Source organism: Eucyclogobius newberryi, unplaced genomic scaffold (genome assembly GCF_026437365.1).
Source record: "Eucyclogobius newberryi isolate DKJ021-1_F unplaced genomic scaffold, fEucNew1.0.hap1 SCAF_1, whole genome shotgun sequence".
Taxonomy (NCBI): domain Eukaryota; kingdom Metazoa; phylum Chordata; class Actinopteri; order Gobiiformes; family Gobiidae; genus Eucyclogobius; species Eucyclogobius newberryi.
This window is the reverse complement of record NW_027315723.1, coordinates 1,802,250-1,828,912: the sequence shown is the minus strand read 5'-3', so window position 1 is coordinate 1,828,912 and position 26,663 is coordinate 1,802,250. Positions and strand designations below refer to the sequence as shown.

The 26,663-nt window shown below is 47.2% G+C and overlaps 2 protein-coding genes, 1 long non-coding RNA gene and 1 other non-coding gene across 5 annotated transcripts in view; 1 reads left to right on the top strand and 3 right to left on the bottom strand.

The window, feature by feature from the left end:
• The window catches only part of ift172 (intraflagellar transport 172), a 44,421-nt gene extending 43,548 nt beyond the window's left edge, over positions 1-873 (bottom strand). Inside the window, exon 1 of the mRNA XM_072462686.1 lies at positions 702-873. Within this exon, the coding sequence (XP_072318787.1) occupies positions 702-740 (39 nt within the window). The 5' untranslated portion in view covers positions 741-873. The remainder of the gene's footprint in view (positions 1-701) is intronic.
• Positions 1-26,663, top strand: part of LOC140356021 (uncharacterized) — a 355,422-nt gene that overhangs the window by 69,024 nt on the left and 259,735 nt on the right. The window lies entirely within an intron of this gene.
• trnaa-ugc (transfer RNA alanine (anticodon UGC)) lies at positions 2,861-2,932 on the bottom strand. The gene has a single exon. It is a non-coding gene; the product is annotated as a tRNA-Ala (tRNA).
• On the bottom strand, positions 9,743-16,493 carry dnajc5ga (DnaJ (Hsp40) homolog, subfamily C, member 5 gamma a). Of its 2 annotated transcripts, XM_072440052.1 has the most exons (5): positions 16,360-16,493; positions 14,628-14,841; positions 13,998-14,157; positions 12,850-13,052; positions 9,750-9,791 (listed from the first exon to the last, which is right to left on the bottom strand). In XM_072440052.1, the coding sequence occupies exons 1-4, from the start codon at positions 16,473-16,475 to the stop codon at positions 12,853-12,855; spliced, it is 690 nt and encodes a 229-aa protein (XP_072296153.1). In that variant the 5' UTR covers positions 16,476-16,493; the 3' UTR covers positions 9,750-9,791; positions 12,850-12,852. The 2 variants fall into 2 exon arrangements, with proteins under 2 accessions (XP_072296214.1, XP_072296153.1); XM_072440113.1 differs by lacking the exon at positions 12,850-13,052 and having other exon boundaries at positions 9,743-9,791.

Below are 26,663 nucleotides of genomic sequence, written 5' to 3'. Positions count from 1 at the left end.
AAAGACTACAGAGGCATAAATAGGATAAAAGTAATAAAATAAGATATAAAAACAAAATCAAATAGAAAATTAAATCAAACAAACACACTAAAATCAATGGAATAAAAATAAACAAAATAAAATAAATAAAAATGTGCTGCCCTCCCAACACATATAAAACATACAATCAACACACTACAATACTCACGTGACTGATCATTGTGTTATATTGACTTATAGTATTAATTACCCATGTAATTGTAATGAGTTACATTTAATTTTAACTTAATTTAATTTTAATTTAAAGAACAGCTCAGGTCCCAGTCGCCCCCCTGTCTGCTCCTCTTGAACATCGCCTGCTCTGATTGGACGGAGCTCACGGAATAGCCAGTGATTTGGTTTATTCTGAAACCACGTTAAGAAGTAACAAGTCACTTTTAATTAAGTACAGCTCTGGCCCCAGTACTTGTACTTGAGTACCTGTAATATTCATGTAACTGTTCTTTTACTTGAGTACAAATAACCCGATATTAGAGCGACATTATAGTGATATTATTGTGCTACTAGAGTGATATTAGCCGATTACGCTCGTGCCGCAGCCACACGGGCCAGATTGGCGTCGTTAGCGGCTAACAGCGGCTAACGGCGGCTAACACAGCAGCTAACAGCGGCTAACAGCGGCTATCAGTGGCTAACAGTGCTAGCATGTCGGGCTCGCTCACCTGCGGCGCTAACAGAGTTTTCAGATGCTTTAGCTGCATTTTCAGAAGTCTTCGTGAGGCTCGTGACCGGAGGAAAAGACGCCGAAAGGACACGAGCTTTAACCGGGTCAAAACACCTGCGCCCGCCGCAGGTTTAAGAGCATTTTGACGCGGCTGTGAGCTAGCGGCGGGAGGAGGACATCTTTGGAGTAAACAGCCGAGGTTTCCATAGTTACAGCCGCGGAGGGGCGGAGGCTGGGACCCGCGTGGGATCGAACCAGGCTCGGTCCTGGTCCTGGTCCTGGTCCTGGTCCTGGTCCAGACTTAAGTCTGGCGGTTTCTGGTTCATTCTGACGGTTTTGAGCCTTATTACTCAGGATTATTAAATGTTTGATGCATTTGCTCTACATTTAGAGCTTTTTACATTTAGAGCTCTCTACTTCCTGCAGAAGTTCTCTGACGACTCTGCCATCATCGGACTCATCACGGACGACGATGACGAGGAGGACAGAGGACTGGCGCAGGACTTTGTGGACTGGTGTCAGCGGAACCACCTCCTCATCAACGCGGGGAAGACCAAGGAGATGGTGGTGGACTTCCACAGACGCCACCCCACGCCCCCCTCACCAGTGAACATCCAGGGACGGGACATTGAGAGAGTGACTCATACAAGGACCTGGTGTTCATCTGAACCACAAACTGGACTGGACTCATAACACAGACTGAACAGGACGAGCCAGAGTGGGCTCCACCTCCTGAGGAGACTCAGGTCTTTTGGAGTGACAGGGCCACTCCTGACAGGGCCGCTCCTGTCACTCCTGAAGACCTTCTCTGACTCTGTGGTGCATCAGCTCCTGTAGGTGTGGTCTGCTGGAGCAGCAGCATCACAGAGAGGGAGAGGAAGAAGCTGGACACAGCTCCGTCCTGGACTGTCCTCTGGACTCGGTGCAGGAGGTGGAGCACAGAAGGGTCCTGGCTAAACTCAAATCTATGCTGGACCATGAGTGTCGCCCCCTGCAGGACACTCTGTCCGCTCTGGAGAGCAGCTTCAGTGAGAGACTGATCCACCCTCGATGTGTGAAGGAAAGGTTCCGTAGGTCTTTCCTTCCTGCTGCTGTCAGACTTTATAACAAAAACTGTTAGTACTGAACACTCGCAATACTGACCTAACCTAATACTGATGTGCAATTCTGTCATATGTGCAATTGCTGTTGGAATTCATGTGCAATTCATGTGCAATTACTGTGAAATTCATGTGCAATCTATGTGCTGTCGTGACACATATTCATGTGCAATTACTGTCGTGATCACATGCAATGGTATTTATGTATTTATTTGTCTATGGGAGTTTTTATTTATTTATAGTAGATCTTCTACTGAAAGTGTTTTTCAGACTTCCTATAAGTGATCTGTTCTTCTGTATCTACCTCTGTATCTACCTGCGTTGCACCAATGAAATTTCCCCATGTGGGACAATAAAGAAATATCTCATCTTATCTTAACTTACATTTAGAGCTTTTTACATTTAGAGCTTTTTACATTTAGAGCTCTCTACATTTAGAGCTTTTTACATTTATATCTCTCTACATTTAGAGCTCTCTACATTTAGAGCTTTTTACATTTAGAGCTCTCTACATTTAGATCTCTCTACATTTAGAGCTTTTTACATTTAGAGCTCTCTACATTTAGAGCTCTCTACATTTAGAGCTTTTTACATTTAGATCTCTACATTTAGAGCTCTCTACATTTAGAGCTTTTTACATTTAGATCTCTACATTTAGAGCTCTCTACATTTAGAGCTCTCTACATTTAGAGCTTTTTACATTTAGATCTCTACATTTAGAGCTCTCTACATTTAGAGCTCTCTACATTTAGAGCTTTTTACATTTAGAGCTCTACTGTTGTTCATAGAAAGGAGCAGACGCTGTTTAAATAAAGCTCAAACAGATATAATAGGATGTTTCCGACACAAACTCTAATGTTAGAGTTAAACTCGATGTGGTTAAGGAGCTCATAAAACACATTAATCTAATCTGAATTTCTCTTATATTTTGTGTTTAAGTTTTAGCACTAGAACTTACAATATTTATGCACAAAATGCCACAAATGAATAAAGTCTGATCTTAAATTGTTCTGGACTTTGTTTGACAGAAAAACAGATGAAAATAAAAGGTCACGTGTGGAGATGCCGGGGATTGAACCCGGGGCCTCATACATGCAAAGCATGCGCTCTACCACTGAGCTACATCCCCGTGTCTGAGCTGCAGAACGACATGTGATTTTATCTAAACTACTGTTTATTTTATTTACAGCAGGTTTTATTTCACCAAATACAAAATGAGAAAAGCTGCCACGTGCACTTTAATCTCACATAATCAAACGTCTCAAACATCTATGTTCATCCTAATCTGTTTATCCTTTGTCTGTGACCTTTGACCTCTGCCTCAATGGGATGAACGCCACCAGTTATAGCCCGTTAGCACAGAAAGCTAACGTAGTAGTAGCAGTAATTATAATGGTAATAATCATGGAAATAATAATAGTGTACTAGTAATAATAGTAGCAGTAATAGTGTAGTAATGGAAATAGTAAAAATAATAGTAAAAGTAATGATAATAGCATTAATAATAGTAGTAAAAACAGTATTAGTAATATAATAGTAATAATTGTGTCAGTCGTAAAAAAACAGGCATATAATTAAAAAATCCCCTTTTATTTGTTTGAGTCACTGATACAACCACAAGAGGGCGAGACTCCCCAAATATAACAGAGCAGCACCAGAGGAGGAAGAGGAGGTCAGGAGGAGGTTAGGAGGAGGAGGTCAGGTGGAGGAGGTCAGGAGGAGGAGGAAGAGGTCAGGAGGAGGTCAGGAGGAGGAGGTCAGGTGGAGGAGGTCAGGTGGAGGAGGTCAGGAGGAGGAGGAAGAGGTCAGGAGGAGGTCAGGAGGAGGAGGTCAGGAGGAGGAGGTCAGGTGGAGGAGGTCAGGAGGAGGAGGAAGAGGTCAGGAGAAGGTCAGGAGGAGGAGGTCAGGTGGAGGAGGTCAGGAGGAGGAGGAAGAGGAGGTCAGGAGGAGGAGGAAGATGAGGTGGTCAGGAGGAGGAAGAGGAGGTCAGGAGGAGGAGGAAGAGGAGGTGGTCAGGAGGAGGAGGAGGAGGTCAAGAGGAGGAGGTCAGGAGGAGGAGGACGAGGAGGTGGTCAGGAGGAGGAGGAAGAGGAGGTGGTCAGGAGGAGGAAGATGAGTTCAGGAGGAGGAGGTCAGGAGGAGGAAGAGGAGGTGGTCAGGAGGAGGAGGAAGAGGAGGTCAGGAGGAGGAGGAAGAGGAGGTCAGGAGGAGGAGGTCAGGAGGATGTCAGGAGGAGGAAGAGGTCAGGAGAGGATGAAGAGGAGGAGGTCAAGAGGAGGAGGAAGAGAAGGTGAGGAGGAGGAGGTCAGGAGGAGGTCAGGAGGAGGAAGATGAGTTCAGGAGGAGGAGGTCAGGAGGAGGAAGAGGAGGTGGTCAGGAGGAGGAGGAAGAGGAGGTCAGGAGGAGGAGGAAGAGGAGGTCAGGAGGAGGAGGTCAGGAGGATGTCAGGAGGAGGAAGAGGTCAGGAGAGGATGAAGAGGAGGAGGTCAAGAGGAGGAGGAAGAGAAGGTGAGGAGGAGGAGGTCAGGAGGAGGTCAGGAGGAGGAGGAAGAGGTCAGGAGAGGATGAAGAGGAGGAGGTGAGGAGGAGATGAAGAGGAGGAGGTCAGGAGTGAGTGAGGACCCCCTGTGGACCCGGCGCTGCTTCACACGTGAATTCAAACAAAATCAGAATTATGAGACATTCAAAAACTACATAAATATATAAACAATGTTAAACGTTTATACGTTTGATATTTACAACCGAAACTTGAAGATTCACTTTATGTTTAACACGAGTGGGAACGACACGTGTGAACGACACGTGTGAACGACGAGTGTGAACGACACGTGTGAACGACACGTGTGAACGACACGTGTGAACGACGAGTGTGAACGACACGTGTGAACGACACGTGTGAACGACACGTGTGAACGACACGTGTGAACGACACGTGTGAACGACACGTGTGAACGACACGTGTGAACGACGAGCGTGAACGACACGTGTGAACGACGAGCGTAAACGACACGTGTCAACGACAAGCGTGAACGACACATGTGAACGACACGTGTGAACGACACGTGTGAACGACGTGTGTGAACGACACGTGTGAACGACACGTGTGAACGACACGTGTGAACGACACGTGTGAACGACGAGCGTGAACGACACGTGTGAATGACACGTGTGAACGACACGTGTGAACGACGAGCGTGAACGACACGTGTGAACGACACGTGTGAACGACGAGCGTGAACGACACATGTGAACGACACATGTGAACGACACGTGTGAACGACACGTGTGAACGACACGTGTGAACGACGAGTGTGAACGACACGTGTGAACGACGAGTGTGAACGACACACGTGAACGACACGTGTGAACGACGAGTGTGAACGACATGTGTGAACGACACGTGTGAACGACACGTGTGAACGACACGTGTGAACGACACGTGTGAACGACGAGTGTGAACGACACACGTGAACGACACGTGTGAACGACACGTGTGAACGACACGTGTGAACGACACGTGTGAACGACACGTGTGAACGACACGTGTGAACGACGAGCGTGAACGACACGTGTGAACGACACGTGTGAACGACGAGCGTGAACGACACGTGTGAACGACGAGCGTGAACGACACGTGTGAACGACACATGTGAACGACACATGTGAACGACACGTGTGAACGACACGTGTGAACGACGAGTGTGAACGACACATGTGAACGACACGTGTGAACGACGAGCGTGAACGACACGTGTGAACGACACATGTGAACGACACGTGTGAACGACACGTGTGAACGACACGTGTGAACGACACATGTGAACGACACGTGTGAACGACACGTGTGAACGACACATGTGAACGACGAGTGTGAACGACGAGCGTGAACGACACGTGTGAACGACGAGTGTGAACGACACATGTGAACGACACGTGTGAACGACACGTGTGAACGACACGTGTGAACGACACGTGTGAACGACGAGTGTGAACGACACGTGTGAACGACGAGCGTGAACGACACGTGTGAACGACGAGCGTGAACGACACGTGTGAACGACACGTGTGAACGACACGTGTGAACGACGAGCGTGAACGACACGTGTGAACGACACGTGTGAACGACACGTGTGAACGACGAGCGTGAACGACACGTGTGAACGACGAGTGTGAACGACACATGTGAACGACACGTGTGAACGACGAGCGTGAACGACACGTGTGAACGACGAGCGTGAACGACACGTGTGAACGACACGTGTGAACGACACGTGTGAACGACACGTGTGAACGACATGTGTGAACGACGAGCGTGAACGACACGTGTGAACGCTGGTGAGAAAAGGACTCAGAACGTCGAGTTTGTCCAAAGTGAATCATTCCAAATGTTGCATTTGACATGGTTTCGACGCCTTCACCTTTAACATTAAGATTATGTTGTTAAAACATAAAAATGCTTAAATCTTTCCAATTTACAGTAAAAAATACGACTTTTTGTTATTTGGACCAACTTAGCAGGAGAGCCAAAGAAAATGGGTCTGATGGCCGCATCTGGCCCGTGGGCCGTAGTTTGGACATGTCACTTTAGAATTTCAACTTAAAACGATGGAAAATAGAAAAAAAGTAAGTCTCTCTCTTCTGTGCAGGCAAAACAGCCTTGGAGCCAGCAGAGGGCGCTGGAGCCAGCAGAGGGCGCTGCAGCTGGAGCCAGCAGAGGGCGCTGGAGCCAGCAGAGGGCGCTGGAGCTGGAGCCAGCAGAGGGCGCTGCAGCTGGAGCCAGCAGAGGGCGCTGCAGCTGGAGCCAGCAGAGGGCGCTGGAGCCAGCAGAGGGCGCTGGAGCTGGAGCCAGCAGAGGGCGCTGGAGCCAGCAGAGGGCGCTGCAGCTGGAGCCAGCAGAGGGCGCTGCAGCTGGAGCCAGCAGAGGGCGCTGCAGCTGGAGCCAGCAGAGGGCGCTGGAGCTGTTATTTGGGATTTACAAAGGATCTGGAGTTTAAATTCACTGTTCGCTGCTCGTGTTCAGTGGGAGTGTTTGTTCGTGCGTCAGAAACAAATCATAGAAACACTTCATAGTTTTGAGCTCTTTCAGCTGATCGTTCCACAGAGTTTTTGGTCGAATATTGAAGAGGCAGTTTTTAGTTTGGATATGATTAACTGGCACGTTTACAGCCCAAACTTCAACTGTGGAGCTCAGAGCTGGAAAACATGCATTTGTTGTTTGTTTATTATAAAAGACTCGTCTTGTCCATGTCCTTGTTCTTAAAGGTGCTCAGACTCGCCCGCTCAGACTCGCCCGCTCAGACTCGCCCGCTCAGACTCGCCCGCTCAGACTCGTCCTGCTCAGACTCGCCCCGCTCAGACTCGCCCCGCTCAGACTCGCCCGCTCAGACTCGGCCGCTCAGACTCGTCCCGCTCAGACTGGCCCGCTCAGACTCGTCCCGCTCAGACTCGTGCCGCTCAGACTCGTGCCGCTCAGACTCGCCCCGCTCAGACTCGTCCCGCTCAGACTCGTCCCGCTCAGACTCGCCCCGCTCAGACTCGCCCGCTCAGACTCGCCCCGCTCAGACTCGTGCCGCTCAGACTGGCCCGCTCAGACTCGCCCGCTCAGACTCGCCCGCTCAGACTCGCCCGCTCAGACTCGTCCCGCTCAGACTCGCCCCGCTCAGACTCGCCCCGCTCAGACTCGCCCGCTCAGACTCGTCCCGCTCAGACTGGCCCGCTCAGACTCGTCCCGCTCAGACTCGTGCCGCTCAGACTCGTGCCGCTCAGACTCGCCCCGCTCAGACTCGTCCCGCTCAGACTCGCCCCGCTCAGACTCGCCCGCTCAGACTCGCCCCGCTCAGACTCGTGCCGCTCAGACTGGCCCGCTCAGACTGGCCCGCTCAGACTCGTCCCGCTCAGACTCGTCCCGCTCAGACTCGTCCCGCTCAGACTGGCCCGCTCAGACTCGTCCCGCTCAGACTCGTCCTGCTCAGACTCGTGGTGGAGAGTGAGGCATGTTCCAGTTTGGCATTAAAACGCGTCATGTCCAGTGATTTGAACAATGATTTCACTGAATAAACAAAAGAGAAACGAGTTTAACGAGTTTAAGGAGTTTAACGAGTTTAAGGAGTTTGACGAGTTTAAGGAGTTTGACGAGTTTGACGAGTTTGACGAGTTTAACGAGTTTAAGGAGTTTAACGAGTTTGACGAGTTTAACGAGTTTGACGAGTTTGACGAGTTTGACGAGTTTGACGAGTTTAACGAGTTTGACGAGTTTGACGAGTTTAAGGAGTTTAAGGAGTTTAAGGAGTTTGACGAGTTTGACGAGTTTAAGGAGTTTGACGAGTTTAACGAGTTTGACGAGTTTGACGAGTTTAAGGAGTTTAACGAGTTTGACGAGTTTGACGAGTTTAAGGAGTTTAACGAGTTTGACGAGTTTGACGAGTTTAAGGAGTTTGACGAGTTTAAGGAGTTTGACGAGTTTAAGGAGTTTAACGAGTTTGACGAGTTTGACGAGTTTAAGGAGTTTGACGAGCGGCCGACTCTGATGCACCTTTTTAACAACAAATCAAACAAAGGAAACGAACGTGGTCCAGAGACTTCCAGGTTCTGTTTTCACACGTTCACATAAAAACACTTATGTGAAGCACATGTTTGTGTTTTATCATCTCGTTTAATGTCGACGTCACAAGAAAACTACAGAGTTAGAATTACATTTAAAAACATGTAAAATGGCAAAAATACAGTACATTTCTGTTCTTTTTGTTACATTTCCTCTTTGTGGAAAATGGACCAGAAGTGAGTGAAATGTTGGGTTAGAAAGTGAAATGATCCGGATGAAGAGGACACGGGGGCCGGTTGTGGAGCGGTTGTGGGAGCGGTTGTGGGAGAGGGGGGCGGTTGTGGAGCGGTTGTGGGGCGGGGATCGGGCTGGTGTCCTCTGGCTGTCATGAGGAGCTGGTTGTGGGTCACATGTGGCTCGTTGTGGCTCAGGCTGGAGCTGAGGACCAGAGCTGAGCTGGAGCAGGATCTGACTCTCCCAAAGGCTGAAAAACACAAAAACACACGTGTCGTTTCCATTTGTGTAACGGCCTCAAACCAGAGAACCACAGACACTCTACAATCGTTAAAGATCCCCCCAAAACTCTTCTTTGTTACCCCACGAGCCCTGTATTGGGCCATATAAATCCTATTGTTAGCAGCTGCAGCCCCTCATCACTGATGAGTACCTGATTACCATCTGAATGATCAGGGCTTCAGAACGCTGCTGTTATGGCCGGGCGTCACGAGCGACGAGAGCACGAGCCACGAGCGACGAGCGCGACGAGAGCACGAGCGACGAGAGCACGAGTGACGAGAGCGACGAGAGCACAAGCGACGAGAGCACGAGCGACGAGCGCGACGAGAGCACGAGCGACGAGAGCACGAGCGACGAGAGCGACGAGAGCACGAGCGACGAGAGCGACGAGAGCACGAGCCACGAGCGACGAGCGCGACGAGAGCACGAGCGACGAGAGCACGAGCGACGAGAGCGACGAGAGCACAAGCGACGAGAGCACGAGCGACGAGCGCGACGAGAGCACGAGCGACGAGAGCACGAGCGACGAGAGCGACGAGAGCACGAGCGACGAGAGCACGAGCGACGAGAGCGACGAGAGCACGAGCGACGAGAGCGACGAGAGCACAAGCGACGAGAGCACGAGCGACGAGAGCGACGAGAGCACGAGCGACGAGAGCGACGAGAGCACGAGCGACGAGAGCGACGAGAGCACGAGCGACGAGAGCACGAGCGACGAGAGCACGAGCGACGAGAGCTCGAGCGCGACGAGAGCTCGAGCGCGACGAGAGCGACGAGAGCACGAGTGACGAGAGCACGAGCGATGAACACTGAATATTACATGTTTCGAATGGAAAAAAAATACTCAAAACGTTGCATAAAACAGGAGCTGAAGAGTTTTACTCTCACCTTTATCAGAAGAAGATCGAGGCTCGTTTACGCAGTCACTTTCCTGAAACAGAAGAAGGTTTTCACTCATTTGCGCCTCACGTGGGTCAAAGTGAGAAGTGACAGAAGAAAAGGGCCGAATGAAGACGTTATGACGCGTTACGCTGCGTTCCAGGCCACGTTGTTACATAACAAGAACAAAACCAAACTCTTCATCTTTGATAACTTTAACTCTGATCAGGGCTGAGCAATAACACATTTTAGAGTATTAACTTTATCATTTAGAGTGCAACATTTCATTCAAATGTAAAAAGGGTCGATTTTTCTGTAATTTTGCGATTCGTTTAGATCTTTCACATTTGTCTTTGGATTAAACTCCATTACATACGACTGGAGACATATTGTGTTATGTGCTTTAAGTGCGCTCTAAAAACCCACAAATTAACACTTTTAATACCAGTTGACGACACCTATACTGTTATAGTACTCTTATTATACTGTTATAATACTCTCATTATACTCTTTGTATACTGCTATTATGCTGTTATTATACTATCTTTATACTCTTATACTGTTTTTATGCTGTTATAATACTCTCATTATACTCTTATCATACTGTTATTATACTCTTATTATGGTGTTATTATATACTTATACTGTTATTATGCTATCATTATACTCTTATACTGTTATTATGCTGTTATAATACTCTCATAATACGCTCATACTCTTATTATGGTGTTATTATACTGTTATAATGCTGTTATTACACTGTTATAATACTCGTTATACACTCATACTATTATTATACTGTTATAATGCTGTTATTACGCTGTTATTACGTTGTTATAATAGTTACAATACAGTTACAATACAGTTATAATACTGTTATGTGGTTATACTGTTACTGTTATTATGCTGTTACAATACTGTTAGCACTGTTATGTTGTTATTATACTGTTATTATTCAATTCAATTTATTTTAGTAACACCCAAAATCACAACAACAGTTTCCTCTGAGGGCGACAGTGAAAAAATGAATCAACAATGTCTGTGAGGGACGATGTCCCAGAGTCCTCGGTCCTTAGACCCACCTTCTCTTATGCCGTTATACTGTTATTATGTTGTTATTATACTGTTATTAAGCTTTTATACTGTTATTACGTTGTTATTATACTGTTATTATGCTGTTATTATGTTATTCTATTGTTATTATGCTTTTATACTGTTGTTGTTATTATACTGTTACGCTTTTATACTGTTATTATGTTGTTATTATACTGTTATTATGCTTTTATACTGTTATGTTATTATGCTGTTATATTGTTATTATGTTGTTATTAAACTGTTATTATACTGTTGAACTGTTATACTATATTTTACTCTATTTGTTAATATATTTTGTAATGTGCAGCACTCGTAACTTTCAAGTAGGAAGTGTCTGGAACGCAGCGTTAGCCTGAAGATGACCACGGCGGCCATGTTGGAAAGGTCAAAGGGGGTCGAGCTGTTCCGGAAAACAAAATGGCCGCCGCTTAAAGGTGAAAAGGCGACATGCGTTTGACGTTTGGGAAGACGATGTCCACAGATGTTATTGAACGTTCATGAAGAAGAAACGCTGAGAAGAGGAGCAGAGGAGGAGAGGAGGAGGAGAGGAACAGAGGAGAGGAGAGGAGAGGAGGAGAGGAGGAGAGAAGGAGAGGAGGAGGAGAGGAGAGGAGGAGAGGAGGAACAGAGGAGAAGAGAGGAGGAGAGGAGGAGAGGAGGAGAGGAGGAGAGGAGGAGAGGAGGAGAGAAGGAGGAGAGGAGGAGGAGAGGAACAGAGGAGAGGAGAGGAGAGGAGGAGAGAAGGAGAGGAGGAGGAGAGGAGAGGAGGAGAGGAGGAACAGAGGAGAAGAGAGGAGGAGAGGAACAGAGGAGGAGGAGAGGAACAGAGGAGAGGAGAGGAGAGGAGGAGAGGAGGAGAGGAGGAGGAGAGGAGAGGAGGAGAGGAGGAACAGAGGAGAGGAGAGGAGGAGGAGAGGAACAGAGGAGCTGAGAGGAGAGGAGGAGAGGAGGAGAGGAGGAGAGGAGAGGAGGAGAGGAGAGGAACAGAGGAGAGGAGAGGAGAGGAGGAGAGGAGGAACAGAGGAGAGGAGAGGAGAGGAGGAGAGGAGGAGGAGGAGAGGAACAGAGGAGAGGAGAGGAGAGGAGGAGAGGAGGAACAGAGGAGAGGAGAGGAGAGGAGGAGGAGAAGAGGAACAGAGGAGAGGAGAGGAGGAGAGGAGAGGAGGAACAGAGGAGAGGAGAGGAGGAGAGGAGAGGAGGAGAGGAGGAGAGGAGGAACAGAGGAGAGGAGAGGAGAGGAGGAGAGGAGAGGAGGAGGAGAGGAGAGGAGAGGAGGAGGAGAGGAACAGAGGAGAGGAGGAGAGGAGGAGAGGAGGAACAGAGGAGAGGAGGAGAGGAGGAGGAGAGGAGGAGGAGAGGAACAGAGGAGAGGAGGAGGAGAGGAGGAGAGGAGGAACAGAGGAGAGGAGGAGAGGAGGAGCAGAGGAGGTGGAGGAGGTTCCTACACATTCACAGTCAGACTGATGTTTCCTGTTGTTTTGTGTGTGTGTATATATATATATATATATATATATATATATATATATATATATATATATATATATATATATATATATATATATATATATACATATATATATATATATATATATATATATAACCAATGCCAGCTATAGTTTATTTTGTACTTATTCTCCTGTAAATCTGTGTTTTTCATAGTTCAAGAATAAACCGACATCAGATCTAAATATTCATAATTTAATTCTAAAAACAACATAAAAATGAATAACAGAAACATGAGATTTTTTTGCTTTTATATTTCAAATTATGGGGAAAAAATACTATTTACTCGACGCGTTCACAAAAAGTACAATTAGTGCTAAAGTCTGTAATAAATAACACTTCTGTCATTTGGCGTCTGTGTAGGAACCGGAGGACAGAACAGCGGCCCCTGGAGTAGGAGCCGGAGGACAGAACAGCGGCCCCTGGAGTAGGAGCCGGAGGACAGAACAGCGGCCCCTGGAGTAGGAGCCGGAGGACAGAACAGCGGCCCCTGGAGTCTCGGCAGTGCTTACGGGTCACGGTTCGGGCTCCGTCCTGTTCTCTGTGGAGACGGCGGGTCCCAGAGCGACGGTGGCGGTGGGGCAGGGGGGCGGGGTTTCAGCAGCGGGGGGCGTGGTCTGGGCCGCGGGGGCGGGGAGAGGGGAGGGCTGCTCTGACACGGGGCTCTGGGCGCTGTCGCCTTTAGATGCGGGCTGGATTATGATTATAGTGGCCCCTGAGTCAGACGGGAACAACACTGTCACATCAGCTCATCACAAACGGACACGAGGTCAAACTAAATCTACTCCTGACGGGGAAAGTCCACCTGAGCTCCAAGAACAGACGTGTTAAAAAAGGCAATTTATAATGATTCAACATAGAAATAAAACACTCCTTATCATTTATCGATCGTATAAACTGTCTTTGAAGTGTATGTTTTGACACATATTCTGCTGAATGCCTCTCTTCTCTCTGTGATGTCATGTTCTACCTGTGATGTCATGTTCTACCTGTGATGTCATGTTCTGCCTGTGATGTCATGTTCTGCCTGTGATGTCATGTTCTGCCTGTGATGTCATGTTCTGCCTGTGATGATGTCATCACAGGCAGAATCACAGGCAGATGTTTTCTCTTTATTGTCTCCAACTCTGACTGAAGCATCTCAACATGTTCTCCTGATCTGGTCCAGGACTAGACCTGGACCAGATCAGGACTAGACCTAGACTAGACCTGGCGGTAATGCAACACTCGGATGTCAACCGCCATAAAACAACAACAACAACAACAACAACAACATGTTGAGAATATGGCCTCTCACTTCTCGGCCTCTCACTTCCCGGCCTCTCACTTCCCGGCCTCTCACTTCTCGGCCTCTCACTTCCCGGCCTCTCACTTCCCGGCCTCTCACTTCCCGGCCTCTCACTTCCCGGCCTCTCACTTCCCGGCCTCTCACTTCCCGGCCTCTCACTTCCCGGCCTCTCACTTCCCGGCCTCTCACTTCCTGGCCTCTCACTTCCCGGCCTCTCACTTCCTGGCCTCTGAACAGGGTTAGAGAGAGAAGAAGGACATTCAGTAGAATATGTGTCCTTTAAACTTTTGAACAGCAGAGGGCATGTAATAATGAGTCACAGTGATTATGGCCCTGATTAGAGCAGATGCCCTCCCGGCCGGTCCCCCTCACCTCCTCCGTCCTGGTCGGCCTTGATCTGAGCCTCCAGGTCCTCGGGGTTCACGTACTGATAACTCTCCTCGTCCTCTGGAGGTTTACACTTCCCACAACAGAAACAACAGCAGCAGCAGCAACAGCAGCAGGAGAAGAGCGTGCAGCACACCACCAGAGTCTGTAATAACACATGTAATAACACATGTAATAACACCACATGTAATAACACATGTGTAAGACCAGAGTTTGTAATAAGACATGTAATAAGACATGTAATAACACACAATTTATGTTTTATCTCAAAGAGTCTATTGTAAAAGCAGCACTTTGTAATAATAGTCCTGGTTTAGACCTGGTTTAGACCTGGTTTAGTCCTGGTTTAGACCTGGTTTAGACCTGGTTTAGATCTGGTTTAGACCTGGTTTAGTCCTGGTTTAGACCTGGTTTAGACCTGGTTTAGATCTGGTTTAGACCTGGTTTAGACCTGGTTTAGTCCTGGTTTAGTCCTGGTTTAGTCCTGGTTTAGTCCTGGTTTAGTCCTGGCTTAGACCTGGCTTAGACCTGGTTTAGTTCTGGTTTAATCCCAGTTTAGTCCTGGTTTAATCCCGGTTTAGACCTGGTTTAGACCTGGTTTAGGTCCAGTCTCACCTTGAACCACCACTTGGACATGAGGAAGTAGTACTTGACGCTCTCCTCTCCGAACTGCTCGGACACGTACAGGCCCATGGAGCCGTACTCGTCGTAGACTCGTCGCTTGTTCTCGTCGTTGAGGATGGAGTTGGCGTTGTTGATCTCTTTAAACTTCTCGGCCGCTTCAGGATTGTCCGGGTTTTTGTCCGGGTGAAACTTTAGAGCCAGTTTTCTGAAGAGACAGAAGAGACTATTAGATTACAAATGATCAAGACTAGACCTGGACTAGACCTGGACTAGATCAGGACTAGACCTGGACTAGACCTGGACTAGATCAAGACTAGACCTGGACTAGATCAAGACTAGACCTGGACTAGACCTGGACTAGACCTGGACTAGACCTGGACTAGACCTGGACTAGACCTGGACTAGACCTGGACTAGATCAGGACTAGATCTGGACTAGATCTGGACTAGACCTGGACTAGACCTGGACTAGACCTGGACTAGACCTGGACTAGATCAGGACTAGACCTGGACTAGACCTGGACTAGACCTGGACTAGACCTGGACTAGATCAGGACTAGACCTGGACTAGATCTGGACTAGATCTGGACTTGACCTGGACTAGACCTGGACTAGACCTGGACTAGATCAGGACTAGACCTGGACTAGACCTGGACTAGACCTGGACTAGACCTGGACTAGACCTGGACTAGATCAGGACTAGACCTGGACTAGACCTGGACTAGACCTGGACTAGACCTGGACTAGACCTGGACTAGACCTGGACTAGACCTGGACCAGATCAGGACTAGACCTAGACTAGACCTGGACCAGATCAGGACTAGACCTAGACTAGACCTGGACTAGATCTGGACTAGACCTGGACTAGACCTGGACTAGACCTGGACTAGATCAGGACTAGACCTGGACTAGACCTGGACTAGACCTGGACTAGACCTGGACTAGACCTGGACTAGATCAGGACTAGATCTGGACTAGACCTGGACTAGACCTGGACTAGACCTGGACTAGATCAGGACTAGATCAGGACTAGACCTGGACTAGACCTGGACTAGACCTGGACTAGACCTGGACTAGATCAGGACTAGACCTGGACTAGACCTGGACTAGACCTGGACTAGACCTGGACTAGACCTGGACTAGATCAGGACTAGACCTGGACTAGACCTGGACTAGATCAGGACTAGATCTGGACTAGACCTGGACTAGACCTGGACTAGATCAGGACTAGACCTGGACTAGACCTGGACTAGACCTGGACTAGACCTGGACTAGATCAAGACTAGATCAGGACTAGACCTGGACTAGACCTGGACTAGACCTGGACTAGACCTGGACTAGATCAGGACTAGACCTGGACTAGACCTGGACTAGACCTGGACTAGACCTGGACTAGATCAGGACTAGATCAGGACTAGACCTGGACTAGACCTGGACTAGATCAGGACTAGATCAGGACTAGACCTGGACTAGACCTGGACTAGATCAGGACTAGATCTGGACTAGATCAGAACTTCTTGTCTTCAAATGTTTGAAATTCAAGTTGAAAGCATTGTAGAACAGTTATAACTGAACAGAACAGTAATAACAGAACAGAACAGTTATAACAGCTGTAGAACAGTTATAACTGAACAGAACAGTAATAACAGAACAGAACAGTTATAACAGCTGTAGAACAGTTATAACTGAACAGAACAGTAATAACACGTAGGCGGAGCACGGACCTGTAGGCCTTCTTGATGTCCTCGGGCGTGGCGCCCTTCTCCAGCCCTAACACTCGGTAAACACTTTCCCCCGCCGTGGACATCTTTCTCTGGGGACGTGAGCTGGGGTCCGCCATGGCTCCTCCCCTCTGCACACACAAGAACACAGACACTTACAACCAAGTTTATAAAGAGCACTGGCACCAGCAGGAGGCCGGTCCATGTTTAATCCTGACTCTGGCACCAGCAGGAGGCCGGTCCATGTTTAGTCCTGACTCTGGGCACCAGCAGGAGGCCGGTCCATGTTTAGTCCTGACTCTGGCACCAGCAGGAGGCAGGTCCATGTTTAATCCTGACTCTGGCACCAGCAGGAGGCCGGTCCATGTTTAATCCTGACTCTGGCACCAGCAGGAGGCCGGTCCATGTTTAGTCCTGACTCTGGCACCAGCAGGAGGCCGGTCCATGTTTAGTCCTGACTCTGGGCACCAGCAGGAGGCCGGTCCATGTTTAGTCCTGACTCTGGGCACCAGCAGGAGGCCGGTCCATGTTTAGTCCTGACTCTGGGCACCAGCAGGAGGCCGGTCCATGTTTAGTCCTGACTCTGGCACCAGCAGGAGGCAGGTCCATGTTTAATCCTGACTCTGGCACCAGCAGGAGGCCGGTCCATGTTTAGTCCTGACTCTGGCACCAGCAGGAGGCCAGTCCATGTTAAAACAGGACTAATGTGATGCTACTTCCTGGTTCATTCTGTGAATCACAAAGACCACTTCCTGTTGTGAGTTCTGCTCATTGACAATGTGTTCTTCTTGTTCATTAAACCGTTTATGACTCGTCTTGTGTAAATATCTAATACAAACCTGTCTGTTCAGTCCTGACTCAGCCTGCGTTCTGATTGGTTGAACATTGTCGCCAAACCACTCCCCCAGGGTTCAGACAGAGAGCGAGAGAAGACCAAAGGGAGAGAGAGGTCCAAGAAGGAAGGACCTATGAGACAAGGGCTCTCCTCTGGCCAAGCAATGCTAAGTTAAGTTAGGGACACGCCCTCCCTCCCATAAGTCATTCTGTGCCCGACTTTGGACCTGATTTTTGCTTTAAAAGGTGCCATATCATGCTCTTTCCCCGTTTCACACACATATGACCTTTAAATTGCAACATGAAACTCGAGCAAACGACCTTTGTGCAACTTTTCAAGTCGAAAACCAACGTTTGGATGGACGACGGTCCCACAGGCCCAGGGGCCCAGGGGGCCCAGGGGCCGGCTCAATGTCACGTCAGAACATTCAGATGAAGCCATTCATTTTGAATGATTGAATTCGTTCTTGCTGAGGGGCCCCGCGGTGCTCGCTGAGGGGCCCCGCGGTGCTCCCTGAGCGGGCCCTGCGGTGCTCCCTGAGCGGGCCCCGCGGTGCTCGCTGAGGGGCCGAGCGCCGCGTTACTTTGAAATGTTACTTAACATTTTTAAAGTGCTGTATTTGGCGAGCGCCGCCTGCTGCACGGTTTGTCCCTCCACGGTTTAGTTATTTGATTGTAAAATCAAGCTCGTCGTTTCAAAGCAGCAGGAGAACACAGGCGACAAAGAAGGTCAGACAAAACTTTGTGTGTGAAAGAGTTAGCCATGAAACGTTTTATGCATTAGTTTGATCCATCCATCCATCCATTTTCTACCGCTTGTTCCCTTTTGGGGTCGCGGGTGACTGGAGCCTATCCCAGTGACTTCGGGCCTTAGGCGGGGTACACCCTGGACAGTGGACGAGCCAAGTGGACGGAGCCACACCGTGTCGTCCTCACACCGACCATTGGAGGGACGAGAACATGGGTGCTCTCATGGGAAAGTGAGAGAACATGCAGACTCCACCCACGGGGAGAACATGCAGACTCCACCCACGGGGAGAACATGCAGACTCCACCCAGAGAGATCATGTGATGTTGGTCTGGTCCGGAAATCGAACCCATGATCTCCTTCTTGGGAGGCAAGAGCGCTAACCGCCTTTACCACCGTGCACCCCAACATTAGTTTAGCATTAGTAACAAAATATTGTTGGCGTTGGAGCATTAGTTTTTGATATTTCTGAAAAATATTGGTTGGATTTTAGCAATTAGTTTAATATTGCTGGAAAAATATTGGTTGGCTTTGTGTAGATAAGTTTCTCACATAAAGGAGTTAAATTGCTCACCACGAGTTAAGTTTCTCACCGAAAGAAAGTAATGAAGCCTTATGCCGAGTTGTTACTGACATAAAGATGTGTGAATGTAAGCGCTGTGCACGAGCAAAGTAAGTAAGAGAGAAGTATGAATGTGTGAATGAGGATTAATAAGTGATTAACTAACAAGTGTGAATCACAATTAATCATACAAGGGTCACAAGGCGTTATTCTGAGAGATCTAAAATTTGCAGTCACGGGTGAATCTTTAAACACCTAGCATTATCTCCGGTGGAAAATCAATAAGAAATTCTACTAGAAGCTTGAGATATGACGTGACTGTAAAGCAAGTAGCATTTCTCTCAGACGACCGAGACCACATAATGCCAGAATTATCACCCCAAACTGTAAAAAGACAAAGGAAAAGTCATAAGAGGATTTTGGAGGGAGACTTCCAGTGTGCTCAGATGACGTGGCAGAGAGGGGGAGATAAGGGGGGTCAACAACACAGGAGAAGGGAGAAAGCAGTTCAGAGGACGCTCTGAAGGAAGGTTAATGAATTAGGAACTAAACCCAGATGGTTTAAATTTTAGTATTTGAGAGCTCTATGGAACACATTTTAAAGGGTTTTGTTTTGATTGACAACAATCAATTATAAAGATTTTATTAAACTTGATAAGAGATAAAGATGAATTCAGATTTTTATAGATGGCCAATATTTTGGGGAATGTGATCACAGACAGAACACTTCCTGTCCCCGACATAGAAGACAAAAGTTGTGTTTTTACGGTATCATGTTTTTTGAGTGCACAGAACAAAGCTACGTTTTGTTTTGTTTTATTTTTGGACTTGACAAAAAATGATCTTTTTGGACTTAATGCATGACTAGATGAACGTACAGGACGAAAAGACAGAAGTGTTTTTAAATTTAGAATCAAATACAGGCACAGGCCTGGAAGTGATAATTTGGGTAAATGAGTGACGACTGATATTTTTGGACATAAAACGGGCAGTAAGTAAAGTGATAGTAAAAGTATATCAGTAACTTATTTATTTGTATTATCATGAGGAAACCTCGTATTGCATGTAGCCGTAAGTGAGGGAATAAGTTAAATAGTGACGTCCAATGTCCTCCTTGGAAAGACATGACTGTGTTATTAACTAGGGCAATTGACGCAGAAGTGGGAGGACACCAAGTCATAAAAGATAGTCAGAGATAAGGGGCTATTGACTGGCAAAGAATCTGGAGGACTCAGGATGGAGCAGATGTTGTTATCTTTACAGATCACAGGGACACCAACAGCAACACCTCAGGGGGGGTCGACTGATGAGTAATAGGAAAAGTTAACATTAACAGGGAAAGAATTTGACATTCTAAAAGGAATTACCTGAAGGATTGTGGAGATTCAATCAAGAATTGAATAGATTTAAATAAGACATTATCATCTAAATTTAGACGCTATAGAAGTTATGAAACCAGTGATAACAGAACTAAACAGGAGGAGTGAAGAACAGTGGAATCCCAGGGGATGCAGCGTCTGATAGTTATATCAGCAGTAATGAGAAAGTAAAAGCAGGTTACAAGTGAAGGTAAAGAGTAAGTGAAAAGAGAGAAAGAAAGAGCAGGTTTAGAAATTTGGAAATGGGTGTTTCCTCCGTTACGAGAGGAAGACAGAGAAAGACAGAGGGGAAGACAGAGAGGAAGATGTGATACGTGACAAAGAAAAGACAAAGAAAGTAGGCAACAAGGGGAAAGACAGGTTGTTGAAAGAGATGTGCCTTATAACCAAGGGGAAGGTTTAGAATAATTTTGATTTTAATACACATATAGACGGGTGCACGGTGGCAAAGGCGGTTAGCGCTCTTGCCTCCCAAGAAGGAGATCATGGGTTCGATTCCCGGACCAGACCAACATCATAGCCTGGGATAGCCTGGGATAGGCTCCAGTCACCCGCGACCCCAAAAGGGAACAAGCGGTAGAAAATGGATGGATGGACACATATAGACTTGCTAGAACAAATTAATACACAATGTTTGTAAAGCACCACATGAGCAGGTGTGAAAGATTGAGTTTGAAACTCACCTGAAGCACATATAGAAGATTAGCACATATCACATTAGATGGGTGACTTTAGTCAGGCCACACCCACAGAGGAGATGTGAAATTTGATGTTAATACTCAAAGTTGTGAACTGACCCTTATGCTCAACGGGGAATTATTGGGATAATTATTATTGTTTGATGTATTTGTATTGCACACACACACACACACACACACGCACGCACGCACACGCATACAGCAGACATTTATAGTTTGAAACATTTATAGTTTGAAACAAATGGTGGTAAAACAGATTTACAAGTTACAGATTTGGGAAGTGTAAGATTACACACAGACTGATTGTCCCACACAGGGTGGGAGCCCAGCGCCGTGGAAGGGGGGGCTCAGCCAGGGATGTGACCACTGAACTGTGAAAGGTGAAGAGGTGACATTGCGGAGTTGGAGTGACAGACGCAATTCCATCCCTTCCTTGATTACATCAAGGATTAGTGAATGTTGTAAACTGTAAATCTGGATTATTGAATTTTGTTTAAATGTAGTAGTTTGAGAAATGGGCAAGGCCATATCTCAAAAAGGAGGGATATGTACGTGCAAAAAAAATTGTAAACAAGAAAACTGTTTGAAATACATTGAATTGTCGAAAAGACTTTGTTTATCACCGCAGCAGAGAATGTGTTGGAGATGTGTTTACAGAGACGAGCCAAGTGGACGAGCCAAGTGGACGGAGCCACACCGTATCGTCCTCACACCGACCATTGGAGGGACGAGAACATGGCTGCTCTCATGGGAAAGTGAGAGAAATGTCTGGACAATACAGCGGCAGATCCATAACATCGCAGACGCAGGACTTCGTTTGTATGAGTTTTGTCCAGAGTCTACGGTAGAGTACGATACTTTGCTACAATGGACGGGAGACAGATTCTACAGTACGCAAAGTGCTATACTCTGCTACGATGAACGAGAGCCAGAGGCTACGGTGCGCAGAGTACCATACTCTGTGGAAAATAATCAGCAGTTATCATCGCAGCGATGACGGTAATATGGGTGCTGAACACCTGTATTATGCACCGGACAATCGGGACAATCGGGACAATCGGGACAATCGATCAACATACCAATGGTGTGTCACAACTGTGTATACCGGTAAATGAAACATACACAGACCTGGAATAGAGGGAAGAAAATAAGTGATCAACTTGATGGAAGGTTACGAAATGTATAATGTGTAATGTATAATGTATAATTGACATGACAGTAGCTGAAGAAACACAATGGCATATTATACAGCCACTATTGGTTACACTAACTAAGAGAGTTTTTTTTTATCTGCTACAACATAACTACATGCAATGTTAATGAGATTATGAATTGAGATGGGAAATGTACCAGTTCATATGTGTCATAGGTGTGACCGAAGCGAGCAGCGGAAGAAGGTCTCTTAAGAAACCAAGCGCAAGGACGTATAATGGTGTGGGGACATAGTGCTGAGGGCTTGGAAACAAAGGGACTAGGACATTGTGCCTATGTATCCCTTTTGTGGCCAGCCATGGTCATAACAAAGATCAGCATCACCCAGAACCATACCGCAGGGTCAAGGTCGAGAGGTTAGTGGACAATCTGGTCCCAGTAGCACCTGATACTAAGTATTTGATTCTATTGGGGTGTCCAGAGAGGTCCCTGACGAGTCAAAGTGACTGACCAGAGAGCAGCGGGTTTAAGGGCTTTCCGCTTGTACTTCTATATTTCCCATCACACCACAAAATTATAGACAAGGTAAATTGTCTGTTTGTCAAATTACAGAGATTGACCAATCTGACTCAAAATTTAGGACAGTAATATAGCCATGTACACATGTTGTGGGCCGAGAGAAAAGGAGTGTGTTCAATGTTTGAGAACTGTGCATAAACCTTTTGTGTGTAAAAGTGTCATTTTAACAACTATATGAAAGACATGTTGAAAACTGAAAAGAGTAATGTGTTTGGCATATGAGACAGTAGACTAATGCTTTGATAAACAGGAGGGAAATGTGATGAAATGTGAATATATGATTATATTTCTGTGATGTATTTTATCTGCATAATAGTGATATTTTATCTGCATCATTAGTCTAAGAGAAGAACGGGTGTGTGACAAACTGCATTTGTTTGTGAAGGTATCGTAAAGATGGGCCAAAGGATGTTTACCCTAGGGGGGGTGACAGCCCAGAGGAGTTTGGGTAATGTTTACCCAAGGCTTGATCTCTAGGAAAAATACCAGCTGTAAAACAAGTGCCTTGATGTGAAGCTGACAAATGAGAAATGTGCCGCCTATTCCAGAATATCTAATAAAACCAACCAGCATGGGAAAAAACGAGGTGAGACGCAGGAGGATCACGCAGGCTGCGTACCACAGCCTGCGTGATCAGTCCCGGCGTTTTCTCCCAAGCATGCCATACAAATGTCTGATATTTCTGTGTCGTTTCATATTCTAAGTTGAATTGTGTTCTCGATGTGTTACGGAATAGCATCAGTGTATGTCTCATCCCATGACAGTGCCCCACATCATTCATGATAATATGTGTCATGGTCCAAATCAACTTTGCATGTCGCTCTCTTTCATGAGCGAGTACATGAGAAACTAGAGTACTTGTACTTGTAGAAAGTACTACAAGAGTCATTGTCTGCGATGTTCTTGTTTTGTTCCATTCTGTGTAACTTTGAACTTGGGTTACGCCCTGGCTCCACCAGGTGCGATTACAGGTCAGATCTGTGGAGAGCCTTCTGTCACCAGTTTTGTGTTTGGAGTTCACATTTTACAGTAAGAAATGTTTTGTGTTAAAGTGACTAAGTCTGTATCGTTTATGTTTAATCATAAAGAATCCACATGGGACATTATCTTTGGTCATAACGCCTTTAATGCTCAGTCCAAACTCGGCTTTGTGCGGCTCTTCAGCGTTCAGGCTGGATTAGCATTAGCTAATTAGCATTTGGCCAGTTAGCATCACTAGCGTAGTTAGCTCTGCGGCTGGTTCAAAGTGGATTACATTTGTGCCGAGTCTGCAGATTACAACAGAGTGAGTCAGAAGGATCTGTGTGTGTGTGTGTGTGTGTCTCTGTGTGTGTGTGTGTTCTGTCTAATCCGACCAACGCCTCGCCTCAAACGACAATCAGATCCTTGTGTGGCTCTTATTAGGCCCGAGCGCCACAAGCTGGCGAGAGGCCTATTAATCTCGTAAGGCCGTGCGAAGCACGGCTGCGAAAGTGCGCACGAAATCGAGCGCGAAGCGCTCGCCCACTTCCAAACACTCACTAACGCACTCCTTCACTCACGCACGCCCCGTGCATACTAATTAGTAGTAGGAAAATGGAACATTACCGTTGTAAACGGGCGAAGCCCGTGCAAAAGTGCGCACTAAACGAGCACTTTACATTGGGCGGTCGTCATCCCCATATAAAGCACTCATTTGCCCTAAGTAGCTCACGAATACGTTCCCCATCTCTTGCATGTTCCGTGCATATAAGCATGTAATGCAAAAATTGAACATTATTACTGTATAGAGGGCCAAAAACACAAAGTCGGCGGAGCCCACTCAAAATTAACGAAAGTACCCGTCAGTGACCAGGGACCCACACCATGAGGTAGGAAAGCGCTTTCCGAAAATGTATAGTTTATGATATTTGAAAAATGGGAAACATTGTTTTCGCATCGGAATATTATTCTTTCTTCTTCTTTCTTTCTTTCTTCTCGGGACCAACCCCCCTATTTTTCACCCAGTGAACATTGACGAAAAGTAAAAAAAAATTGCACACCTCTAAAAATCGTGCCTCTCTACATTCTGGCTATTTTCCTTTTCTAAAATAAAAAAATTGGCGCGTCAGCGCCCCCAAATGTACCAAAAATGCATTGAGAGATAGGAAATGACCCAAAAAAAATCTGATCGTAGAATCATGAAATTTGGCGCAGAGGTAGATGGTGACAAGAGAAGTAAAAAATATTATTACGGCAACGCCGTCCGCCCAACCAAATGTCGGCCATATTGGTTAAAAAATGGCTAAGCATGACTCGGGAGTTTTTCCAAACGTCGTACTTTTACGAACTCCTCCCAGGGCGTTGGCTCTAAAAAGCTGAAATTTGGTGAAAATGCTACTGAGGAGTGGGACATCAAAAGTTATTCAAATTACATTGATACCTGTTACGGTCTCTGAGCGGCGAAGCCGCAAACTGTAGCTAGAATTTCAGAAATCTCCCAAATTTAACATTTCTGCCGTTTGCGCAGATAAAGTCTGAATTGCGTCAAATTAGAATCAGTTGTTAAACTCTTTGCGCTAAACATACTTGAAGTGAAATAAATTAATTTGGCACCACAGCGCCCCCTACAGATTTTATATGGAGGTTAAATGTTTAGTTTTGCGAAATTTTATGAAATTTGACACACAACTCAATTTTGGCATACCCATCAAAAAAGTCGATGAGACCCATGTCATAATTGTTATGGTTTTGCCGTAGCGATGACCAAAACCTGCCATGTTATTCCAATGGGGAAATCGCCAGAACATGTTTACACTTTAGACTTTCACAAACTCCTCCCAGGGCGTCAGCCCTATTAACCTGAAATTTGGTGAGACTCATCTTCAGGGGTGGACCATCAAAAGGTATCCACATTTTTATTCAAAAAGTACCGGTGTCTGTGCGGAAAAGCTGCACATTTTGCCAAGAATTCAAAATAAAATAGCTTTTTGATGGTAAAACAAAGGGGAGAAGATGTGACAGCGTCACAGATTCAGCAGTAGGCGTAATAAAAGGACAATTGGGGCGTGTTAGCGCCCCCTCCTCTTGCGGCGTGGCGGCGGCGTGGCGAGGGCTGATCATTGCCGCTTGCGGCTATATTTATTATTATTATTATTATTATCAGGCTCGAGCGCTCGTTTGTGTCACGTGTAGATAATGGAATGCAATGGGACCCCAGCGACTTTGGCCCTTAGGTGGAGTGTCCCCCATAGTACACCCCATAGTGTCCCCCATAGTGCACCCCATAGTGTCCCCCCATAGTGCACCCCATAGTGTCCCCCATAGTGCTCCCCATAGTGTCGCCCATAGTGTCGCCCATAGTGTCCAACATAGTGCACCCCATAGTGCACCCCATAGTGTCGCCCATAGTGTCCCCATAGTGCACCCCATAGTGTCCCCCATAGTGCACCCCATAGTGTCGCCCATAGTGCACCCCATAGTGCACCCCATAGTGTCGCCCATAGTGTCCCCCATAGTGCACCCCATAGTGTCGCCCAGTGCACCCCATAGTGTCCCCCATAGTGTCCCCCTATAGTGCACCCCATAGTGTCGCCCATATTGTCGCCCATAGTGTCGCCCATAGTGTCGCCCATAGTGTCGCCCATAGTGCACCCCATAGTGTCCCCCATAGTGCACCCCATAGTGTCGCCCATAGTGTCGCCCATAGTGTCGCCCATAGTGCCGCCCATAGTGTCGCCCATAGTGCACCCCATAGTGTCGCCGATAGTGTCGCCCATAGTGCACCCCATAGTGTCGCCCATAGTGCACCCCAGTGTCCCCCATAGTGCACCCCATAGTGCACCCCATAGTGTCGCCCATAGTGCACCCCATAGTGTCGCCCATAGTGCACCCCATAGTGTCGCCCATAGTGTCCCCCATAGTGCCGCCCATAGTGCACCCCATAGTGCACCCCAGTGTCCCCCATAGTGTCGCCCATAGTGTCGCCCATAGTGCACCCCATAGTGTCGCCCGTAGTGTCCCCCATAGTGCATCCCATAGTGTCCCCCATAGTGTTGCCCATAGTGCACCCCATAGTGTCGCCCATAGTGTCGCCCATAGTGTCGCCCATAGTGTCCCCCATAGTGCACCCCATAGTGTCGCCCATAGTGTCGCCCATAGTGTCCCCCATTGTGCACCCCATAGTGTCCCCCATAGTGTCCCCCATAGTGTCCCCCATTGTGCACCCCATAGTGTCCCCCATAGTGCACCCCATAGTGTCACCCATAGTGTCACCCATAGTGTCGCCCATAGTGTCCCCCATAGTGCACCCCATAGTGCACCCCATAGTGCACCCCATAGTGTCGCCCATAGTGTCCCCCATAGTGTCCCCCATAGTAGTGTCCCCCATTGTGCAC

What these genes read in the sequence shown, in the direction of transcription:
- dnajc5ga (XM_072440052.1), bottom strand. Translation starts at nt 16,475, where the DNA reads ATGGCGGACCCCAGCTCACGTCCCCAGAGAAAGATGTCCACGGCGGGG. An exon ending in GACATCAAGAAGGCCTACAG is followed by an intron (nt 14,842 to 16,359) that starts GTCCGTGCTCCG and finishes CTGTCTCTTCAG; the next exon opens with AAAACTGGCTCTAAAGTTTC. An exon ending in TGTCCAAGTGGTGGTTCAAG is followed by an intron (nt 14,158 to 14,627) that starts GTGAGACTGGAC and finishes GTGTTATTACAG; the next exon opens with ACTCTGGTGGTGTGCTGCAC.